The following is a 14,285-nucleotide window of genomic DNA, read 5'->3' on the forward strand; positions in this document are numbered from 1 at the left end:
TTATCACTAACTGGGAAAATTTTATTCAGAGTAATAATCTGAGTGTTTTCTACAAGCACAGATGTGGGTACCGTTGTGCTCATTTTCTCTGAAAATGGAATGTGTAAGCTTGAAGGGTCATTGTGCTTGCCGACTTGACTTGGAATCAAACGTCTACATTTCTTTTTTTTAAAGGACACATTTCTCAAATCAACAGGATAATCGGGGGGAATATATAAAGCTATCTAGGATCTTTAGTCTACATTTTTCAAAAAGCTGCACATCAGCATCTATTGCAAGTGGAGCTTTTTCCCAAAATGCCATCAATCCATTTGGAAGAAAAATAATAATTTTACAAGCAATATGTGTTTTTAGTCCAAGCAAAATGAAAACCAAAAGGGTACTTAATGGGCCAAAACACATTTATGAAATCACGAATTTGCTTAAATTACTTATTTTAATTATTTTTATTAAACATATAATGATCATCAACTTGAAGAAGGACTTTTTTGGGGGCGTGGATGCTACCAGGTAGCCACAGGCAGCAGCACATTTGTGACCTGTTATATCCTCCTGAGACCCAATCTAATTGCGTCCACTCTTGTGCCCATTGTGTCTCAACAAGACAGCAGTGAATTGCATACCACGCGACATGATTGGAAAGGTCCTCTACTGAGGACACTAGGACTTTATACCTAGCTCATGAGTCAAAATATCGAGACCAAAATCAACCGTCCACAAAATTGAACGCAAATCAATTGGCTGGCTCACAGGGGTATAAACAATGCAGATCTTTTGATTTATGTTGATGTAGTTTGGCATTTTGGAAAAGAGCTCTTTGTCATACCGAAAAATATATTTCAAATACATTCTTCCTCGTGTGAGTTGATAAATAGGTAGAACGCTCTAAAAACAGACAGTTGCACTCATCAAACAGCAGAATTGCAATAAACGTCTCCACAAATATACACCGCCAATACAATCCAGGGACATTTCCATTTCCACACATGGCAACGACCACAATGAGAGAACGCACAACACTCAAAAAATTAAAAAAAATCACACACATCAGAAACAATTTCCACTGAGATAATAGAAGATAGAGTATACTGTTGCAATTCCGCTTGAGTAACGGGGAAACGAAGCCTCGTGAAAAACACTTTTTTCGCTCCTAGCGTTCTTGTTTTAAAGATGGACGTAACTACATTTCAGTTGCATTAATCTTTAAACCAAGAACACCATACATAAGTTAAAAAAACAAAAAACAAAACTCTTGGTGGTCATGAGGCTTCGTTGCCTCATCGCCATTGCGGTTGTTTTTTCATACTAAAGATAGAAGATGCAGCCCAAAAGCGAAGCGTCCAAAATGCAACTACAGCAGACTGTCCAAATTCTTCTCCGCGCTGTCCTTGTGGCCTGAGTCTCCGGCCGGCTGCTGCTTGTCTGCGTACGGCTGCAGGATGGCCACCACGTCGTGGTGGCTGAAGTGCACGGCCTCGTCCATCGGCGTGTTTCCCCATCTGCGCGCACCGTCCCAAAAATTGAAATGTGCCAGCAGTGTCAGTTTTATTCAACTTTGGAACTGTGTTTGTTGTTGTTTTTCATTTTGCAACTCCAGAAAAAACATCGCGTAACATCATCCGTACTAATTCTGGCTTGTCTGCCAAAAAATGACGCCACTAATGACGATGCGTGCCAAAATAATACTTAGAAAATTAAAACAACTATAAATATTTGTCAAAGACTTTTTTTTTTTCTTATTCCACTTAAATGGCTCTTAATTTGAAAAGAAGAAATCTCTTCCGGCCACAGCATTAAAAAACATTCAACTGATTAAATGATACCTGCAGAAATTCTTGTTGAAAACTCTCGTACCCCCTAAAGTTTCTTCATGCACCCCTATTGAGAACCATTGTTTCAGATCAGCATATATTTTAACAGCTGAGATTTATTTGCGGTAAAATCATCAGCGTTAAAGGTCACATCAATGGTGGACAAGTTCAGAAATGATTTATCTCGGTGACTAAAATCCGAGATGGTTGCGTACTCCTTCTGTCCACTGTACTGCAAATTCTCACGAGCACCCACCTGTCTCTGGGGACTGGGTTGACCTTACAGGCCTCCAGCAGGAAACGCACCACCTCAGTGTGACCTGCAATTAAAATGTAAGCCACCACATTGAAACACTTTTCTCCTTCTCGTACTTTATCTTCTTTTTTTTTTTTTTAGCAGGTAAAAGGCGTGCCCCATGGGGTTTGCGTCTGGGGGTTCTTTAAGACCCATCAGTGGATGTATGTGATTAGCGTCAAGATACACTTTGGCCACTTTTTATTGTCTATGTATTTTTATTCCTCACATATATATAAAAAATAAATGAATAAATAAAAAACTGAGAAGGTGCATCTGTGTACGCTACCCTCAGCCGCCGCTACGTGGAGGGCCGTTCTGGAGTCATAGTCCCGCTGTTCCATGTCCATAGAAGACAAGGCAAACCTGCACAGACACACTCACACTTAACATTAAGGCCACCGACATCAAATCAAGATAGTTTCCATATTCAACATTTTTTCCCTCTTTTCATACTCATGTTGTTTCCGTTTAAATATGTTTAAAGGGGACGGCGTGTATATGGATGAGCAATTGGAGTCTTGAATCCAAATGACCAATGACAATGAAAATTTAAACACAGTACAATACAGTACATCTGTAAATGTAAGTTTTTGAACATTTTAGATTATGTGGGCCAATTTGACCTAAAAGGTTTTGACCAGATGTGGGCAGTCCCACCCCTCTGACAGTCACTGAGCTAAATTCTAGTTTTAACATTTAGATGTTTACATCTTAAAACAATGAAAGGTTAATTTGGTCCAGAGTATTTTTACAATCTAAAACAAAAAAAGCACATAGTTCAAAATATATCTTTTTTTCCCCCTAAAAAATGTCAATTTTTAAAATGTCTCTTTTAAAAGATATGGTTCACCTCCTGAGTGCAGAGACGTCTCCTGTGTAGGCGGCAAACAGCAAGTTAATGACCGACTTGACCTGAAGACACAAACCACACAGTCACTATTGCTCAATTTAGACTTTCTTCAATTTTGTCCCACGGTGCAAGCCGTCACCAGTCAAACAAAAAGCGATGCCTTCTTGCCTTCCTTTGGCCAGCAGTAAAGCTCTTGAAAAACAGTGACCATTAGCTTTTATTGCGTTATTTCTCCAAGCGCATACTAGAAAGTGGCAATCTTCATTTTTGCTTAATGTCCCCACCCAGTTCCCAACAAAATGTTCGCAAAAAAAAAAAAAAGGAACTATGATGAACTGGTCTCCGACGGGATAAAAATAAATTTGCTATTGGCGCGCTAAATTACAGAAAATGATTTAGGCCAGTGAAGGAATAAAAAGGTTGGCAAGATTCACACTTTCATCGCTGGATTTCTAATTTTAATATTAGAATTCTGACTTTAAAGTGAGAGTTCTGACACGCAGAACCCTCGCATTAAAGCCAGAATTTAGACTATTCTCTGAAATCAGTCACGTCTCGGACGTCATCCTGACTTAAATGTGAGAACCTTCAACTTTCAAGTCAGCCTGAATTCTGATTTAACAGTGAGAATCACTCACGATTCACTCTCTTACAGTAAAGCGAGAACTCAAAAGTTCAAATTCTCACTTAAACGGCAGAATTGTCACCTTAAAGTGAGAATTGTGAAATTACTCTGAATTTTTACTGTAGTGAGTTTAAAGTAAGAATACTGAGAATATTCAGAATCCTCACTATTAAGGCAGAATTCAGAAAATTCTTAAATTCTGAAAAGGCAGAATTCTGAGTGAGAATACTGCCAGCCTTTTTTTTTCCTTCAGTCACGAGTTCTCTTGCACGCTTAATTCAATGTGCTTGAAGCTGCTCTTTCTGTTGTTTTGGCCAGGAGGGGGCAGTGTCGTACATACTTTCTACATATACAGTACTGTAATGAAATTCAGACGACGGTGCTTGATTAACCTAAGTAATGGGAGCCTTTGTTGTTGATGCTTTTTTACGTAGAATAAATAATTAATCCATTTAAAACGGTTTTATTGTAAGTTTACACATGTTGGTGTAGCTTGTTTGTCAACAATAGTTGTTTAAATGCTTTATAATTCACAAGACATTTAATGCTAATTTTGCTAGCTAGTCAATGTGTTAGCATTAAGCTAGTAGACTTTTGTAGGCCAGTCATGCATTTTGGTGTGATTGGTGAACTGCATCTGGGAGTGGATATCAACTGCTTCATTGCGACCACTTTACAAATAATTCTTCACTGCTTGGCAAAGGCTGCTTGTTTCTAAGTAACTTTGCTGTAGTGTTATTGTAATTGCTAATTCCTTGCTAAACTGATATCACGCCAACAACATAGTCACTTTATTGTCTTGATTATTGCAGTTTTTTTTTTTTGGTCCATCCCTCCTTCAAGCAAGAATATTCAGCATTTTTTGTCTCAGTCCTTCTGAAATCATGTTAGTATGCCTTGTTTTGCTTTTAATGTTGCCGTTTATGCTCCAACAACATGCTAGCATGTATTGCTTTTCTCATTTTGTTTCTGGTGTCCCTCTCCACTTTAGGCCGCCCTCCAATAATCGTTGCATCCAGACTGTGAATTTTCTTAGCAATTACCATTTTTAGCTAAATACATCAAATTTAAGACGGGAATCAAGTATAAAAATGTCCGAATGAATAGCTGAAAGTGCTTTATTGGATTTTACTTGTGGCTTTCATGGAGACATGAATAGAGTTAACACTCGTTTGGACAGACAAAAAGAAAAAAAAAAGATGAACATGGAAATGTAGGGTTCATTCATCACCATATCTTATTTATCATTTTTATTTTTAATACACTTTCTAGAAACATGTTTGGCATTTTGCCAAGCTTTCAAAACCTTACATTTCCAAAGTCGTGCTTAACGTACATAAAGTGATGTCCCATGACAAATCAACAAATATAATAACATGTACATGACAATTTTGTGATTTTTACATGATTATCATACAAATCATACACCAAAAAAATGTGTGCGTGCAAACAGTGAGTGACAAATGGAGAAACAAAACAAAAGATTCAAAAGCCTCTTTGATTTGCATTTGAATAATCAATGCAAATTGGTTGCAGTGATTACAAATGTTTATTAGCTGACTGATTAGCTGATTGATTAAGCGAGTAATTTCAAACAGTGGTCCATAAATTGCAACTAGGACTAAAAAATGTTGTCATTTAAAGGTAAAATAAAGTGCCTACGGGGACCAATAAAACTTCTGATAACCGATTACTCCTCCCCACCTTAGCTTAGTTTGGATACGATAATTGGGATGCAGCTTCATATAAATGTGACAGCCATGTTGAAATAGTTTAGTTTACTTTCCCCCTAGAACATAAGACTATTTCAAGGATATGGTCCTTCATCAATCAATTTTTCTGAATAAAATTTGCAGTATTAAAAGAAAAGTTGTTGTTTTTTTAGTCCACCGATGCTATTTTTCCTTTGTGAAACTTTGATTTGTTTTTTTCAACATTACAACGTTTGTTCTCTCAAGAAAATTTCAGTTTGATATGGGCCAGTCTTATTTCCTGCAAATACACCACTCCTCAGAACCTCGAGGGTTTGCATGAAGGCATTTCCAACATAAGCGATTTAAAAAGAATAAAAAAAATCTGTCTTTAATAAAACGCCATAAACTGTCCAAATCCTAAGAAGCTTTTTGAATCATTTGTCCTGCACAAAAAAAAATAATAAAAGAAAACAAGCCAGTAAAACGTCCGCAAGACTTGATTGTCACAACGGCACTATAGCAGCGGCAGTGAAGTCGTATCAAGTAAAAAACAGCGCCACATTAAAGTTGCGCATCACCAGTCCAGTGGAAAAAGATTGAGGACCCCAAGTGACAGCTAAACCTATTCTCACATGAGGAATAACGCTAAACTAATACTGGAAAACATGAGTGTGTCATGGGACTACAAATGAGGTTTTTCCCTCAAGGGAGACATATTATTTAAACCCGTATCATAGTAAACACTTTGTCCGAGTATGTGAAGTGCCTCAACTTGTCCGATTTCCTTGTTGGAATATTCTCTCCCTCATAATCGACTTGACAAGATGGTATTCATTGCCTTGTCTTTATTTACGACTCAAAAGCTATGAGCAGCACTGCCCTCTAACGGTATCTAGTTGACATTGCAGTTCTTGATGTTAGAATTTCACGAGCAAAATTAACACGCTTGATGAGTATTTTCGCTAGTTGGATCCCAGAGCCGCTGGACAGGCAGGCCCTTATGACACCCACTTGACTCAATCGATCCTAAAGACATATGCTTCGTTTTTCCCGGTTTCAGTGATTGAATGTCTGGACTGTTTAAAAAAAAAAAGGTTAAAAAAATATGTCTATGGGACTGAACGATTTAAAAAGTCAATTTTCTATAATATGTCCCCTTTGAAAAGGAGTTGAGCAGCTTTTCGAGAACTTTGCCTGAGTTGAACTGTGGCTTAGCCGAGAATATTAGAGCGGTAATACATGTTGTAAAGGTCACTTTTTTTTATATCACATTGTTCCTTTTTAACTGTCATCACACAAAGATACATAGACATTAATTTCCTTATTAATTTCTACATTCCCCAACGTATTCTGAACTTTTTCAGCCTGAACCCTCCTGTTGAGTTTGATTCTTGGTACAGCAAAAATGTTCCCAGGTCATCGTGATGGTCATTCAGAAAAAAAGAGGATAATATGAAACATTATCAGCTTCAAGTGTGTGGTCATCTGGTAATCTGAATATACCATTGAAAAAAAATGTAAAATACTGTATATATCACGTGTGTATAACACAGAAGAAAACACCAAGTCCAATACAGGTCAATTTGACCTGCAACGTAACAGAAGGGTTAAAAGACTCCATTGTTTGAATCTCTTCGCATTCCATTATTAGACGATAGCAGGAGCTAAGCCAGTAAGTAGCGTCGGCGTGCAGAACCCGAGCAAAAACAGGTTGACACTTAGCAGAGCCGCAAAGATGTTTAACTATCTATCTATTTCTGTCTCGAGCACACATATCGGTAACTTGAAAAAGCATCACCGGGAAGCAACTTTGTCTAATTTCTTATCGGATAAAAGAATTTTTGAGATTAGAGGTAGACAGCAGGCCGGGGAACATTTTGGGGCTCTAGGGCCACATTTGATGGGCCAGCGCGAAACAACATATCGTTTTATTCAAAAACATTTTTATAAACTCTCATTTTAGGTTTCACTGATAATTCTAACAGTTTTTTTTTAATTCATTTTTTTTAAATGAAACCGTGTTATTTGCCGAGGTTAGCAGTAATCATTGATCCCCAAAATTGTAAATACACAAACTACATACACTTTTAAAAAACCCTAATTAACTTATACACAGGGATTTACTGCCAAATAAGTGTTTTCTACAAAAATGGATACCACCTCTCCCCTATATATATATATATATATATATATATATATATATATATATATATATATATATATATAATATTTAGCTTATATGAATTATGTCATGATTTCCAATGTCATCTTGACACTAAGGCACACACTAACGGGTCAGGAGTAACATATCCCACGTGTCCAACACAAATCAAGACAGCAGTAACCGCTTCACAAGCAATAAATAGTCCTCCAATTGACATAAATATTTGAGGGTGACACAGTCGTTCTAGTCTACATATACGTAATATAGTGTAAGTTGCTCGTTCCTATTCGCTGACATTGTCCATCCTATAGACTACAGTGGTGGAGGTGTCCTGGTGCGACTCGGTGGGCGAGACTTTTTTCCAAAGGGGGGCTTTCAGAGCGAGCTCCTGTTGGAGGCTCTCATAGTCCATGGGTCCGCGGAATTGCTGCTGTGGCAATTTACATCAATAACAAATTAGTCACAAAAAAAAAAAGGTTGTGTTCTATGTTCAGTACATCTGCAAAGCATTCACAGCACTTCGCTTTTTCAGGAGGAAAATGAAAATACAGTGTTCCCTCGCAAGAACGCCTTGCTGTTTCATGCATATTTTCCCCCAATTTTTAAAATGAAAAAGACAAAGCATTTACGATGAATGAAAAGGCTAAATTAATACTAAACAAAACCATTTTGTAAATGAAAAAAAATAGAATAATCAAAAACAATAAACTACATGTAAAAAATATACAGCATAATGAAAAAACAGGAAAAAACATGATAAAACAACAATAATTTATAATAAACATATTTCAAACAAAAACAATATATAATTAAAAAAAACAATGAAAAAAAATCTACTTGGCATATTTCACTTATTGTGGCTTTTTTTCAGAATGTAACCAACAATCAATGAGGGAACAATGTAGTCCATTTTGGAAAAATAAACTGTGAAGCAAAGTGAATGCTTTGAGAAGGTACCTTTTTTTGAGACGTGTCTAAAAACATTTGTGCAAGTTTTACTAAAATGCGGTGGAACCGCTTTAAATCTAAGACGCATAGGCGTACACGCTCACACACACACACACACACACACACACACACACACACACACACACAGATGTTGCGTGTCCTTACCCGCTGTTCCCCTCCCTCCCGGCGAGGATCGTGCTTCTTTGCAAAGTGCCTCAGGTTGTCATAATTGTGGAAATTAAAAAGTTCCACCAGGTCCTGCATTGCAAACGGAACATTGGGACGTTCAAGATTTCCCCGCTCGCGGGCGTCGATACTTGCATTGAATCAACAATCAGTGTCGAATCTGGGCTCTACTCCCAGATGAACGCTTGCAATATTACACGAAGACTTGACAAATGGTATATCATGCCACATGTTCGACTATTATTGAATTGTCACTGGTCTACTACACCAGTGGTTCTCAAATGGGGGTACTAGTACCCCTGGGGGTACTTAAAGGAACTTCAGGGGGTACTAGAGATTTTAAATAAAATACACATGCAAAAATCCTTTAACAATAATTATTGAATTAATTCAATGTTTCCGGGAAATATAAGTCATAAAATAAAAGTTACGTTCAGTCGATTATTCAATTTCATCACTGTAACAAACCCAGATTCTCCCCCATACTAGCATGGTTTGACCCAACTTGTCATGTGCCACCTCTCGTTACCTGTCAAGTTAATGATTTATTTTCGTGCACACATTTCTACTATGACAAATATTTATTTATAACTACTTCTTTTTGAGGACAGGTCTGACACATCATGTTGATTATCTTTTGGGGTTACAAATATTTATTATTAAGTTATTTCTTTTTGATGACAGATTTCCTATATACTCCAAAAGATGACACTTTAGGTTGATTGTATTTCAAAATATTAATGGCAGTCCAACTTTTGTGTGGCGTACCGTGCAGAAATGAATCCCTCTGACGGAGTTTCCCATTTTGTCCAAGGGCGGTGACCAGCACATAATGCCCATCACGTTGGGCACCACCAGCAGGATGCCTCCCGCCACGCCCGACTTGGCCGGCAAACCCACCTAGCGCCATGAAAAACAGGAAGCATATATGTTAAGATCAAGCGAACCATTTTTTGGAGGGACGTTCTGTAGTACATGCTGCCACTTGTTTGGACTGGAATGTACAGTATAGGGACGATAACTGCAACAAGCTGTAGTTTTTACTGTGGAATGTATAGAATGACGTGAAAGCCATCCTTCATTTTGACATACATACTACACAGTACAGAACACTACGGTTCCTCGACTTAAGATGGGAGATTATTGTGGTTTATTTACTGGTAATATTGTTTAGTGATTAAAACAACGACAACTAAGCAATATTACACAAGAAGGACTGATGGTTGACATTTTTTTCCTGATTCATCTCTGACTGGGTCATCGTTTTCCCAAAATAAAATCAAATGTCTTAGAGATAGATAACTATCACAAAGGACTACAGAAATCAAAATCATTACAATTATGAGGCTGAAATTTGAGGATTTCAATCATTTTAAGGTAAACAAAGGCTCCAAACGATTACTCAATTATTAAAATAGTTGTCCAATATTTTGATAATCAATTGTTTGATCAATCAATTTTGACAGCTCTAATCTAAATCCGTATTTCATTATCATTATTCCTCTATCACTTTCTATAAATCATAAATATTTGTATTAACAGCTTGCTACCTTTTTCCCCCCTATATAGCGAGCCCAGCAACACAACACCCCCCCCCAAAAATGTTCTCATTCCCCACTCACATGGAAGGCGAACTGTCCGGAGAAATCGTACATGCCGCAGGAGTGCATGAGGCTGAGGGTGTTTCTGACAGCCTCAGGGCTGAGGACGCGCTCACCCGTGATGGGACAGATGCCGCCGTTAGCTAACGTGGCCGCCATCACGCTAGCGCTCTCACAGTTCACCTCGATGGAGCACAGCTGAAGGTACAAACACACAAGCCATGCATATATTTTACCCATGAGACCGTAATAAATGGTGAAATGTTAGTTAAAAAAAAGGACTGATTCTAAAAAATCTATCACACACCTGAAAGTAGAGGTCCAACACAGATGTCATGTCTGTGCCCTCAGGAAAACACTGCAAGGAAAAACAACATTTTAGACAAAAACTAATGAAGAAACGCATACAAACGCTTGCAGTCTCTAATACCTTTGCAGGTCAAAATCTAAGAAAAACATTTGAAAAAAAATCTGGACAAAAGAGCTGTCCTTGGTCCTTTTTTTGTTGTTTCTATTTTTGAATATTGTCTGTCACATAGCTTACCGTACTTTTCTGATTACAAGTCGAGGTCAGATTGAGAATTGTAAATAACTAACAAATTGATCATTATTCCCATTGCCCTCACTATTTATAGTTAAACTTGAGAAGCCACCACCATTCAAAACGTATCTATTTTTTCCTTAGGTAACCAAAGTCAATCCATAAATTTGAAGCTCATATACCGTACTATAAATTCATTACACGCTTAGTGAAAAAGGTCATAGACTCATAATTTATGTCATCACTCTCCCCACAAACCAAAATTGTATAAACGATCAGAATTAATCGTAATACAGAAGTTACGTGCAAATTGGCCTAATGAGTAACATGTTCTCATGTTTAATTCATGCACTCCCATTGATGGCTATAAACGTCAAAGGTCCATTTTTACTGGGCTGAAAATGAATAAGTTAACTCACTCACTGCCATTGACAGCTATAAAATGCAAAAATCATTTTTAAAACAACTGGCAGTGAATTAGTTAACAAATACTGCATGTATAATTTCATATGGGTTTTACTTATTCATAAAGGTACTGGAATAGCTGAACTTTTATATCATATTGTATTTTATTAAGACGGACATCAATGTCTATTGAATACATATTTGCTTTAACATCCTGTGCCATCAGTTTAAACGATTGAATGAGGTCAAACCTTTTTCTCTTTCAAGTAGTAGCCGATGGCAAAGTTCCTGTCCCCTGACTCACGCTCGGACTGGAATCTGTTACACAAGCATAGAACACTCATTACTTGTCTTGCAGTAGAGTGTGTGTGCGGAATTTCCACTGCCCAACCCTTGTGTGGGTCCCTCATGTGTACAGTATAGCCTCATGTAATCATGTGACTATCTTGAAATCCGAGACCCGGTCTGCAGTCCAACATTACTGCTGCCTATTGCCGAGCAAAAAAAATCATGCACATCAGTGGGATACTCGTGCAACCATGTCAACGTCGTCATGCAAAAACAAAAAGACATTTGTCACTTAATCTTTTAAGATATTTTGGTCACATTGCGAACCTGCACTTTTTGTTTTTGTTACACATTTTAAAAAGGGGAATTGTAAAATGAAAATAAAATTTTGGACAGCTATATTTAGTGTAGGAAACTAGTTGTCTTCTATAGGTTTCAAACTTTTTTTTGTTTATTTTACCAAACATGCTTAATGGCAGTTCAACAGTGTTTTTTTTTTTTAATTTTCAATTGTGATGCTAATATTTTCCCTTTTCCTTCAACCAAATATCTGGGCCAATATCAATTATCAGCTTCCTTGACTACCAATACCCATCACGAGTAAAAATGTCTGCTTCAAACCAAAATGTCTGACTTCTTATTCAATCTTGGGCATGAATTCTTGATTTTTTTGTTTAGACATTTTGATTGGTGACATTTGTGATAGGCTAAATTTTTTCCAACTTTCCAGGGGATGCTACTGAATGAGTTTTACTTATTTGGAATTTTTCATCTTCAGGAAACCCACCACAAGAAAATGTAAACATGAACGCATGTTGCCATTTTTGAGTGACTTACGTAGCGTTGCTGAAACCGACATACTCGTTTCCCGCCATGTTCTTCAAGAAGTTCATGACCTGAAGGCAAAAAATGACAATAAAAAAAAACAAAACTTAATCCATGTGCATAACTCTAGTCAGGATGTGGTAATACTTACATAGTCAAATTTTTCCGCGTTACCTTCACCTTGCTGAGGGGAGAAGAAACATAATGCAGTTAAATGTAGTTCTTTTCACTGGTTATTCCAAAATGATAACACTACGGCAGAGTGCTAAAGAATGAGCAGATATGAATAGATGTTTCGGAACAGGTGTCAAATCACACAGCAATGCTATGAGTTAAAAGAAAATGGCTACAGATTGTGTTTAGTTTACCAAGAGGGAAATAGTTTGCAGTTGCATGGATTTAGTAGATGTGTGTTATATACCAGTTGATCAAAAACAAAGAATACTTACAAATTCAAATTTCATGGGATTATGTCCAAAAAGCTGTTTAACCCTCCTGTGGTTTGTTTCTTGGCTGTGCCAGAAACGTTGTCAATGTGCATGTTTAGGCGTTCAAAAAAAATGCGTATTTTTGGTGTATTGATAAAACAATTTTGAAACTTGACAAAAATCCAATTATATACTGTAGATTAAACATGAATGCACCCTTGTGTGATTGTGAAATGTCATGAATGGGATGTTTGTAAGTATACAATATATACAGTACATATACATACATTTTTTTTTCAATTTTGTTTTCAATTTTGACAGGAGGGTTAAAACCACAACCCCCGACTGCGTTGACGTTGATGCACAGTGTTGCAGGTCAAAGTAAAAAATTATCGTACTGTGGGCTACCGTTGTGCAGATGTTGGGCGTCTTGTATTTAAACGGAACATCAACTAACGCCAATGTCGGTGAATACATTTCAAAGCGTCTGACCCATTTTTTTGGTATATTTTAACACACATAGCCTTTTCGGATGCTGCCTATTACCACCTCGAGAACATTGCACAGAGAATAAAACGGACATGCATATCGGAATATACACAGTATTTCTAGTGCCGTAACACGCACAAAACCATTCATGTTTTTTTTTTTAATGTTACAGATTACATGTTAAAAGAGACGATTTATGAATGACAACTTTTATTTTTACATTCTACACTTAAAAGTGCAGAAGAAATAGAAAACAAAGATACACGGATGGAGAGTCACTACATAGGATTTCTACAGGCTGATTGGAGAAGATAAGGAAAGGTGGGACGGGGGCAAGGGATTGAGGGGATGGGGGAAGGGGGCATGGGGGTAGTGCGAGGAGAAAGATATGGAAAAGGAAGAAAAAATTACCAACGTCATTTGACCTGCAGCAGCAGTCATTATTGCCCACAGTTCCTAAGTCTGGAAAATATGCAACATACAAAAACAGCAACAGTATGTAGCCTTCAAGTACCATGGAACACTTTGGGGTGCGTACGGCCACGGTAAACAGCCCATCGTTCTTCCGGCTGAAATTCACCTCACGGGAAATTGACTTTTGTTGGGATATTTTTAGGAGTTGGCTATGAAAATAATGTAGGGAGTTGGACTCCACTTCACCAATTGACAATTGGAATACGCTAGCAGCTTTACGAGTCAAAATACAACCGCTTGAAAAAGTACCTTGAAATTATTCACTCTATGCCACCCCACAATTTCCTTGGGATATATTTGTCTGCTCGGCCGAGAGTAACAAAATGAAATGGGGTTTTCACAATCTTGCTGGCTTTGTATTCAAATCAACAGGTCCACATAGCACACTGAGAAATTAAATTTGTGAGTAAATTGAAACAGGATCGTATTATTACAATATATGTAGTATATGTTTGTCCTTTTTTTTTTTTTACATAAATTGGTTTAGCGGTGGTAATGTGCCGTGCAATCTATCTCATGTTAAATATGTGCCTTGCCTCAATAAAAGTTCGAAAGTGTTGATAGGCCTACGCTAAAAAAATAAATCAAAGAAAAGCACATTTACGCAATAAAATGAGGCAACAGATTACAAGCAAAAACTTACAGTCAATAGCTTGTT

General features: G+C 37.3%; 1 protein-coding gene across 3 annotated transcripts in view; it reads right to left on the reverse strand.

Moving 5' to 3' along the window:
• glsb (glutaminase b) overlaps nt 1-14,285 on the reverse strand; it is a 26,711-nt gene continuing 12,426 nt past the window's right edge. Inside the window, exons 8-18 of one of the 3 annotated variants that reach the window (XM_088414359.1) lie at nt 12,388-12,420; nt 12,249-12,307; nt 11,375-11,441; nt 10,485-10,535; nt 10,199-10,375; nt 9,345-9,476; nt 8,556-8,648; nt 2,960-3,021; nt 2,396-2,472; nt 2,068-2,131; nt 1-1,499 (exon numbers count right to left, since the gene is read on the reverse strand). In XM_088414359.1, the coding sequence (XP_088270485.1) occupies nt 1,352-1,499; nt 2,068-2,131; nt 2,396-2,472; nt 2,960-3,021; nt 8,556-8,648; nt 9,345-9,476; nt 10,199-10,375; nt 10,485-10,535; nt 11,375-11,441; nt 12,249-12,307; nt 12,388-12,420 (963 nt within the window). In that variant the 3' untranslated portion in view covers nt 1-1,351. Of the gene's footprint in view, nt 1,500-2,067; nt 2,132-2,395; nt 2,473-2,959; nt 3,022-4,684; nt 7,873-8,555; nt 8,649-9,344; nt 9,477-10,198; nt 10,376-10,484; nt 10,536-11,374; nt 11,442-12,248; nt 12,308-12,387; nt 12,421-14,285 lie in introns of those variants that run through there. The other 2 variants (XM_088414361.1, XM_088414360.1) reach the window with 2 other exon arrangements.

This window comes from Hippichthys cyanospilos, chromosome 5, assembly GCF_059441005.1.
Source record: "Hippichthys cyanospilos isolate Australia breed blue-spotted pipefish chromosome 5, RoL_Hcya_1.0, whole genome shotgun sequence".
NCBI lineage: Eukaryota > Metazoa > Chordata > Actinopteri > Syngnathiformes > Syngnathidae > Hippichthys > Hippichthys cyanospilos.